This window comes from Gymnoscopelus microlampas (assembly GCF_963454915.1).
Source record: "Gymnoscopelus microlampas genome assembly, chromosome: 15".
Taxonomy (NCBI): domain Eukaryota; kingdom Metazoa; phylum Chordata; class Actinopteri; order Myctophiformes; family Myctophidae; genus Gymnoscopelus; species Gymnoscopelus microlampas.
The window spans coordinates 39,064,999-39,074,985 of NC_139952.1; the positions used below are offsets into that span (position 1 = coordinate 39,064,999).

Sequence of the window (9,987 nt, forward strand, 5' to 3'; positions counted from 1 at the left end):
TCACTAAATTCCATCCAGAAAGCCGTTTGTGTGTTCATTAATACTAAGTGTATATCAAAGCAACATGAGGCAACCTGTCGTTCATGTAAACATTTTGAAGATGTACAAAATTACAAGAAATACATATTCAAAACTTAAAAGGCTGAATTTAGAGCGCAAATACTACAAAGACTTTCTTCTGTTTCTCCCCTGTGGGGGTTATAGTCCAGGTTTAAGATGACCCTGGTTCTTCTCAATCTTCATGTCTGGAAGACTCCAGAGGAGAGGACAGAAGAAAGGATCAAAATGAATACTGTAGGTCAGCCCTGGTAAGGAGATAGTGGTTTACAGTGTCTGAAAGGAATCTTATAGGACAGCGATATTATTGTCCTCGCCAGGCCGAAAGGCATAGCGAGAGAGTATGTTTTGCCCCCTGTCCGTCCGTCCTTCCGTGTGTCCGTCCGTCCGTCCGTCCGTCCTTCTGTCTGTGAGCAGCTAATCTCCGCCACCGTTGGCCCGGTCGCTGTGAAACTGCGCACACACACTCCCTGGATGACACAGCAGAACCTCTGCCCCACATTTTTCAGATCAGCCTGTCATAGCGCCACCATGAGGCCCACTTTTGCAAAACAAAATTTTTGATATTACTCCTACATATTTTCTCCAATAAACACGCAAATCGGTACACAGTATCTCTATAGCCATGTGATCAACACGGATCTGTCCGATTTTCCATATTCCATCCTGATTGGCTTCCAAAGTTTGCAGGATTGGTTCATTTTGAACAAAATGCCTCAAATCATGAACGCAGCATGCACTTTCCGTGCAATTTTCCACATACATTCCCACTTGGCCCAGGAAGAAATGTCACTTGAAAACTTTCAAATCAGCCTCATGGTGGCGCTATAACAGGCCGATTCACGTTTTTAGCTATAACTGCACCGATCTGCGTGCAACTTTGCATGCACACTCCTTAGAGGCCAAGGAAAAACCTTTGCCCTGCATTTTTCACATATGCCTTTTAGAGCGCCACCAGGAGGCTGAGTTTTGTAAAAAAAAATAATTTGCTCTTACTCCTTCAGATTATGTTAGAAAAACCACGCAAATTGGTACACAGTATCTCTATAATCATGTGATCAAGATGGATGTGTCCGATATTTCATATTCTATCCTACTTGGCTAACATTGGCTTCTAAAGTTTGCAGGATACATTAGGTCCGTTTTGAACAAAATTCCTCAAATCATGAACGCAGTGTGCGATTTCCGTGAAATTCTGCACACACATTCCCACTAGGCTGAGGAAGAAATGCCACCCTTTTTACAATGGCCTGTTATAGCGCCACCAGCTGGTCTAATTTAGCAAACCACATTTTTGGAACAAAATGCCTCAAATCATGAATGCAGTGCCATGCAAGGCCTAAGAAGAAATGGCACCCTTTTCACATTGGCCTATTATAGCGCCACCAGGAGGCCATAATAACCTACCTGACCTGGCGGAGACTTGTGCTCCGAGGAGCACTTTTTCTAGTTTCCATTGAACTGAGCTGGAACACAATTACAGTAATTGTAATTGATTGATCATTAAAATAAAGGTTCTCTGAAAATGCACGCGACCCACCCCTCTGAGGTGGTCAGATGGGTGGGCTGCGAACACTTTGAATATTTTTAAGTGGGCCCTGATCCAGAAAAAGTTGGGAACCACTGTTACAGGAAGTACAGCAAGCAGCAGCCTCAGGCATTAATCACATCCAACATTTATGTTGTTGTAATTACATAGATTAAATGTACTGCCATCACCAATTAATATGAATGAACATACTATACTGTACATCTATCACCAATTAATATATATATATATATATATATATATATATATGAATATACTGTACATCTATCACCAATTAGATCAATGGATATAATATATCCAGTGATATATAAATTGGTGATAGATTTTGTGATTGGTGGTTTTCATATTCACTGTTGTTTAGTCTGTACATTAGGTACAGACTATAACAGTGAATCTGACAAAAAATGATGCACAGTATCAACAGGCCTTCTGGGTAATATATGTCTAATATAACAGTCTATTAAAAATAAATAAACAATGAATATATGACTGAACATAAAGTAACACTAGTTAGGAAAAAGTGTTTCATATGAAAGATAATGTTTAATCATCATCATCATCATAAAATGAATTAGAAGAAACTGCAAAAACTATTTACAAGCAATATTTACAGACTGTTTAAACTTAATGAATAGACGTGCTTCCTTAATTAGACATTTTAGCAAAGAAAGATAAAGCCGGTGAGCTTTGCATATGAGAGCTACCCTCATAACTACAGGGATTAACACCACTATATTAAAAGGTGTATGTCTACATACAGTATGTAACCATACATTACTTCATGTAATGAAATGTTGCACATAAGTTGTATATACTCGAGTTACCAAGTAGCTGGTATCTACTCATACCACCATAGTTAATTTCCAAATATATTAGCTAAAAATGTCTCTCAATGTCTGTTACCATGACCTTTATGTACAGTAGGTGGACCGTAATGTTTTAGTTAAAAGACAATACAGTTTCACATTTAAGATTTTTTTTTGCTCTTCCAAATTAACATGGCTGACTGTTCTGTACAGCAATTAAATATCCTGAACCCCCATTCTGCTCTCATTTATTCCCCCCTCACATAAACTCCCTTCTACACTTCCTGATGGCAATTTTTCCATTAAGTTCAGGTGTTTGTCCAGTGAGTTGTGATACACCTCCTCCAGCACTGAATAACGGCTGTGGCTCTCCTTTAACTGTTGTCTCAGTGTTGTCATCTTTCTGTTCTTCTCCTCCAGTTGTCTGTTAAACTCTCTCTGCATCTTTATGTTTGAGATCATGATGTTTCTCTGAATCTCAGGTAGGAGAACCTTCATCAGGTTTCTCTCTGCTTCCACTTGGGCCTCTGCTTCGTAGGTCTCTCTCATCTCCTCTATGTCCTGTTTGTGTCTCTCCTCCCTCTCTTTCCTCTCATTCTCTCTCTTTGCTCTAAACCTATCCAGCTTTCTCTCCATCTCCTCTCTTCTCTCAGACTCCCTCCTCAGCTCCCCTTCCAGCTCTCGTTTCTTCTCTTCATCCCTCTCCTCCTTCATTTGTCTCTCTAGTTCACTCGTTCGATGGTCGATCTTCCTGATGTCTCCCTCGTGCTCTTGAATGGATCCCTCTATCTTCCTCAGAGAGTCCTTAAGCTCCTTATCAAACCTCTCCCTCATCTCCTGCTCCTCCATGTGTCTCCTCTCCTCCATGTCCGTCTGAATCTTTCTCTCCATCTCTCTGACCTGGGCCTCTGCCTCTTGGTAGGTCTGAGTGCTGTAGAAGCTCTCTGTGTTTCGTGCCACCATGCTCTCTATCTTCTCCAGCAGCTGTGAAACCTGACCAGCATTGCTGCTGTCCGTAATGTTGAGGACGTGGCATCTGTTCCCACATTTCTCTACAAGCTGCTTATGTTCCTGACTTCCTGCTTGGAGAAACTCCTCAACACTCTGCTTTTTCACACTGTCAGCGTGGATAATGATGACAATGCTGTGTTCCCAGCAGCTCTCTCCAAATGCCTCCTGCATCTTCTCCATCATCCCTCTCACCTCTCCTTCAGAGGACTCTCCTGGTATGACCAGGAGGAAAGCATGGGGACCTGGGGCGGACAGACGTACACACAGCCCCACATCCTGCCTTGTGTCCTCCAGTGAGCTTCCAGAGAAGTCTGGAGCGTCCACCAGCACCAACCGTCTCCCACAGACGTCCCCCTCTCTCCTCCTACTCCTCTGGCTCAGTTCAGAGGAGCTGGCCTCAGCACCAAACACCTCCCTGCCCAGGATGGTGTTTCCTACTGCGTTCCTCACAGCTACAGTCCTCCCCAGTAGCACCAGTCTCAGCTCAGATGCAGTGGGAGACACTGGTGAGTCCAAAATGCTGTCTGCTGCCACTGAAACACAAAACAATGGAAGAAATTATAAAACTGTACCAGATATAACACAGTATTCAGTAACTATATGCAATGACTACATGATATCACAGACGATTTAGGTGCCCCAAACAAATCTTAAGTTATAGCAAGAACCTCTGCATGTTACGCTCAACCCTTAAAACCCCTTCCTGTCTGGTGTAAAGAAGTGACTGGTGACCATGTGTATCGGAGGAGACACCATGGTAGTCTCAATCTGGGAACCCAGTCCGTTAAAAAAAATGTATATTTATGTATACTTTTTTTCAGATTCTGCAGTCTTGAGAGATTATGGCAGTCTATACCCCTAGACCAACAGCGGGGGAGTTGCCAGCAATGTGGAAAACAATGCACATGGAGAATTGGCAATAACCAAATCGGGAGAGAAAATGGGGACAAATAGTACGGCACATCTGCAGACAAATTCCACTCACTTTACTCCATACATCAAGTTTATCTATTTATCTTTCTTTATTGAATATGTTTAAACCTTCAATAAGATTCTTTAACATGGTTGCAAACAAGATGTTAAACACATATACAAAATATTTGATTGTACCATTTAAGAATGTTCATAAAATAATACATAATATGTACATAATATGTTCCCCTGCCAAACGTTATTTGAAAAAACATCATAGACTCACTATTTGGAGGGAGCCATTCCATGCTTTCTCTCTTCCTCATTGGTAGAGTAGAGTCTTCATCTGTGGGCTCTCCTCCCACTGCAAAATAACACAGACATCGATAAAACTGTCCAGTTGGACTGTAAACCAAAGAGAGGGAAAGAAATTTAGCTACAGTATGTAGCCAATAATGAAAGTAAAGTAAAACATAAAGTAAAAAAAGTATTATGGTAAAATGGTCCATATAGAGTACCTACAGTAAATCCTAATGCTCCTGGACATGGGTTAAATCACGTAAGAAGGTGAATAAATAATAATATAATAATATATAATAATAGGTGAAAAAAATTAGGCCGGTGATTCAGTCAGTGAAATAGCTCTGTATCATTTATTATAATTATTTATATTTGATACAGTCTGTGTTCGGAGAAAATTGAATTAACCGTTAGGAAATTACGTTATTCACCGTCTCCAATGAAGCACATCACGCTCCGTCAAAAACATTCTTGAGATTCCTTAGATGTGACATTTGTTTGTGTGTTATTTAGTTTGTTTGATTTAACTGAGAACTGACAATGCCTCTGTCCTACAGAAAGAAAAAAATCCTATGCATCACGACATGATGCCGATTATGTGCGCCAGTGGTGCCAGCCTCATGTGTATTGGCAGATGTAGTTGTTAGATAATGTTTAAGTCTGAGAATTGTAGTCGATGTGTAGGCAGCCCTTAATTTTCTTACTCTTTGGATAAATGAGTACCTTTTCACAGTCAGTTGATGCTTCATATCCATAATGAGTAAAATCGATTAAAAGGTTGATTAAAAAAAAAGGTGACAGCAAATGAAGGCCAAATGGAAGGTCACACCTAATGACCTACATTGTAGGTCATTAGGTGTGACCTTCCAACAAAGTGTGTTCATTCAAACACCCTCATAAGTACTGTATAACACTTCGGGTGCTATATAAAGAACGAGGAGTCTCTTTAGAATATCAACTTCATCTTCATTCAAAGAACCGGCAAACTCAGTACAACAACAACAACATTTTCTCCTTCTCATTTTCCCCTCTCTCCTTTTCTTTCCTTACTCTCTCGCTCCCCCTACTGCTAGGCATAGGAACTTTTCAGTCTGACATTAGTCTTAGTTTCAGGTGGATTTCCATGGATGGATAACCATACAAAGATGACAAAGAAGACAAACTCCAAGCACACTCCAAACAAGGACGTCCTTGCTCGTCGGTAGTGTTCTTGGAGTTCACCCATCAGGCTTCCTTTCATCTATGATTAGTTTTTGACTTTGTGAGCAACTCTTCACCTCCTGGACTGGTTGTTGTCTCTTTATGAACTCTAAAGAGCACTCATGTGGCCTTTGTTCTATCTATAACCATAATGAAGTTTAGTGTTTGTTTATTTATTTATTTGTACATATTTTAAGTCATGACGTATAACTGAATGAATGACCAGAATTAATAGAAATCACAAAATGAAACCGTAACATGGACTCACTGTCTGGAGGAAGCCATCCCATACTGTGTGTCTTCCTCAGTGGAAGAGTGTTCTCTCCATCCTCTGCAACACAACCTACACAGTGATTTTATTGACAATAGAGAAAATAAAGGTGTTACTGGGCTATTAAATGCCCCGGAATGTATTACAGTACTTTTGTACTTTTGATTACTAACTTTCTGGAGGAATGTTGATGCTCCATCTCCTGATTGGTATCTTGGGGCCTGCTGTAGAGGTATACCCACTCTCTATAAGACAAGACAACTAATTATCAACTGTCAACTAATTATCAATGTAGACAACACACATTAAAGGAAATATATTATATTATATTATATTATATATCAGATTACTGACCTGTCTTTTTGTCTGATTCAGTTCTCAGTTTCTCTAATTCAGTCTTCATATGACAGATCTGCTGAGCTGCAATGACAGGTTGAAGATATGCAGTATTTATGTTTTGATGAACCACTGAAAAAATATTATAGAGAGATGAGTTTTTTTTTTTTAATAATCCCATTCTCACCAAGCTGTTTGTTTTCAGTGATGACATCATCCCATTCCCTTTTCCTCATCTTCAGCTCTTCATCTTTCTGATTCAATTGTTGGTCTTTTTCTGCCAGTAGTTTAATACTTTCCTCCAGTTGGTTGTCTTTTTCTGCTAGTAGTTTACTACTTTTCTTCAGTTGACTGTCTGTTTCTGTCAGTAGAGTATTACTTCTATCCAATTCTTGTTCTTTTTCTGTCAGTAGTTGTTTACAGTCCTTCAGTTGGTTGTCTTTGTCTGTCAGTAGTGTATTACTTCTATCCAATTCTTGTTCTTTTTCTGTCAGTCTTTTATTACTGTTCTTCAGTTCTTGTTCTTTTTCAGTTAGTTGTTTACTTCTTTCCAACAGTTGCTTGTCTTTGTCTGCCAGTAGTTTAATACTTTCCTCCAGTTGGTTGTCTTTTTCTGCTAGTAGTTTACTACTTTTCTTCAGTTGACTGTCTGTTTCTGTCAGTCTTTTATTACTGTTCTTCAGTTCTTGTTCTTTTTCAGTTAGTAGTTTACTTCTTTCCTTCAGTTGGTTGTTTTTTTCTGTCAGTAGAGTATTACTTCTATCCAATTCTTGTTCTTTTTCTGTCAGTAGTTGTTTACAGTCCTTCAGTTGGTTGTCTTTGTCTGCCAGTAGTGTATTACTTCTATCCAATTCTTGGTCTCTTTCTGTCAGTAGTTTAATACTGTTCTTCAGTTGACTGTCTGTTTCTGTCAATCTTATATTACTGTTCTTCAGTTCTTGTTCTTTTTCAGTTAGTTCTTTACTTCTTTGATTCAGTTGACTGACTGTTTCTGTCTGTAGTTCATTACTTTTCTTCAGTTGGTTATCCTTTTCTGTCAGTTGTTTATTACTTCTATACAATTCTTGTTCTTTTTCAGTTAGTTCTTTACTTCTTTGATTCAGTTGACTGTCTGTTTCTGTCTGTAGTTCATTACTTTTCTTCAGTTGGTTTTCCTTTTCTGTCAGTTGTTTATTACTTCTATCCAATTCTTGTTCTTTTTCTGTCAGTAGTTTATTACTTTTCTTCAGTTTTTGGTGTTTTTCCATCAGTAGGACTACTAGGACCTGCTGATCCGGGGTCATATCCAGGAACAGCTGTCTCTGACCCTGGGTCATATCCTGGGTCATTTCCTGTTGTGTCGCTTTTATAGAACATATAGAACACATACACGTTTAGATTAACTGCAGCCATTTTAACATTGTGTGTGTGTGTGTGTGTGTGTGTGTGTGTGTGTGTGTGTGTGTGTGTGTGTGTGTGTGTGTGTGTGTGTGTGTGTGTGTGTGTGTGTGTGTGTGTGTGTGTGTGTGTGTGTGTGTGTGTGTGTGTGTGTCACAAGTATAGTATAATTTGATAAATAGACATTGTGAGGACCATTATCCAGGTCCTCACAAGAGAAATGGTTGTTTTATGGTTAGAAATATTTTTTAGACTAGGCATACTGTAGCCTGGTAAACCCTCCCTCCAGAAATCTCATTTCCATTCGATTTCTGGAGTGAGTCTGGCCTGATCGCCCATTCTGCAATATTGGCTGTGGGCTGGAGTTGGGCGGGAGTAATACCGTTGACTGACAACCCCTTCAGCCAATGATCGTTTTTCCCCTTCAGCCAATCAGCAGTTTATTTTTACCACCTCCAGACTATGTGACGCAACGGGACTTTTGAGACGGCCATGCCCAAAATAGGTTGCCTTATTGGGATACATGCGTGTCACTCCCCGCCCCTGCCGGTTTTCTAAATTTATATTTTTAAATAGGCTCTGTCATGATTAATTGACCACATATATGAAGTTAAACAACTAAATTCTATCCAAACGATATCTTAATAGTAAATTCCGTGCCTCAAAAAATAAGTTTGAGACCGTTTTAAAAACGAAAATAAGAAGTGAAGGCACTCGCACAAACAACAATGGCTACCGTTCGTCTTTTGTTCGGGCTCACTTGAACCACCTGATTGGCCAACTGTCGCTGTCAATCACAGAACGATGAGCGACGACACTGATAGGCTCGGTTATTTGGTAATGCACTAGAAACACCCACAATGGGCGTTCAGGCCAGACTCACTCCAGAAATCAAATGGAAATGAGATATCTGGAGGGAGGGTTTACCAGGCTAGGCATACTGTACAATTAGGAAAGAATGTAGATTGGGTTTAACGTTAGGATTATGTTAAATTTAGGGGTTAAGATTTAAACTTAATCACACGCCGGTGTCGTGCACTGAAAATATCAGATCCACAAGCTCATAACGTGTCGCAGCGTGACACTTTGTGAGCTTGTATTTTCAGCTTTGGGGTTAAAAATGGCAACAAAAATGGCATTTGTAAAATCACTGTCCTAAAACCTTCATTGTTCTCACAAGTATAGTAATACAAATGTGTGTGTGTGTGTGTGTGTGTGTGTGTGTGTGTGTGTGTGTGTGTGTGTGTGTGTGTGTGTGTGTGTGTGTGTGTGTGTGTGTGTGCGCGCGCGCGCGCGATCATAATTGTGACTGTTTAAATTGATAAATGTACATTATAATAAAGTGTAATTTATAGTTTTCGTTGAGTCTGTTTGTTATCCTACTTACCAAGTACATGAGCTGAATGATTTCTTCTACCCTTCTGCTCTTCTGTCTCATTGCTGAGATAAGCTTTAACTTCAGCTTCAGTTACACCTACATGAAGGGATTTCAAAGTGTTTTATCATCATGTTTATACTGACTGGATAATACATTTAGCATTAAATCAACTTCAGTCTTGAATACATGTACATGAAGAAGAACAGGCATGCAGATTCAAATAATCTGAACACATCAGATAAATACAGACTTTGTATAAACTTAGTGTAAATAATATAAGCTGAATTACTGATGTGTGTGTATAATGTCACTCTTCTCCCATGGGTCCTGGACTGAGCCCTCAGGCTTTCACAGCATATCTGGGGTTATATATATATATATATATATATGTAAATTGGTCTCAAAACAGGCCAACTGATTTGCCCCCGTCCGTGACGTCACAAGCGATACCTACTTTGTATAATCCCTCCCGTTCTTCAGTTCCGACATAAAAAATAAAATAAAAACTATTTTCTTTTTTTTTTACTTTTTCCACACAGAACCAGGAGATAACATGCATACAAACTGGCTCAATAGTGCCACGTGCCGAATAAGGACAATGTGTTATTGCAGGTGAAAGTACTTTATAAGCCAGAGAGAAGTTAGTTGGAATGAGTATATCTGAGGCTTGATTTAGGCTAAAACCTTTTGAAAAACGTTTGAGGGATATAAACAATATGGTATTAAATATTTAAAAAAATGAAATACATGCGTGTAGATCCTTTAAAATATTTTTTATTTGATGATTGAA

The 9,987-nt window shown here is 39.4% G+C and overlaps 1 protein-coding gene across 2 annotated transcripts; it reads right to left on the reverse strand.

The window, feature by feature from the left end:
- Positions 1-2,228: 2,228 nt before the first annotated feature.
- On the reverse strand, positions 2,229-9,440 carry LOC311061937 (uncharacterized protein). Of its 2 annotated transcripts, none has more exons than XM_084080645.1 (7): positions 9,207-9,440; positions 6,630-7,784; positions 6,461-6,526; positions 6,280-6,351; positions 6,104-6,166; positions 4,622-4,699; positions 2,229-3,956 (listed from the first exon to the last, which is right to left on the reverse strand). In XM_084080645.1, exons 2-7 carry the CDS (start codon positions 7,768-7,770, stop codon positions 2,629-2,631), a joined length of 2,748 nt encoding a protein of 915 aa, XP_083936771.1. In that variant the 5' UTR covers positions 7,771-7,784; positions 9,207-9,440; the 3' UTR covers positions 2,229-2,628. The 2 variants fall into 2 exon arrangements, with proteins under 2 accessions (XP_083936771.1, XP_083936770.1); XM_084080644.1 differs by having other exon boundaries at positions 6,104-6,178.
- Positions 9,441-9,987: the final 547 nt, after the last annotated feature.

Bases quoted from the DNA above. Each gene is read 5' to 3' on its own strand.
- LOC311061937 (XM_084080644.1), bottom strand. From the start codon at position 7,770: ATGACCCAGGATATGACCCAGGGTCAGAGACAGCTGTTCCTGGATATG. The intron at 6,527-6,629 runs GTGAGAATGGGA...CTGTCATTGCAG, and splicing joins CACTGAAAACAAACAGCTTG to CTCAGCAGATCTGTCATATG. The intron at 4,700-6,103 runs GTGAGTCCATGT...GTTATTTTGCAG, and splicing joins GGGATGGCTTCCTCCAGACA to TGGGAGGAGAGCCCACAGAT.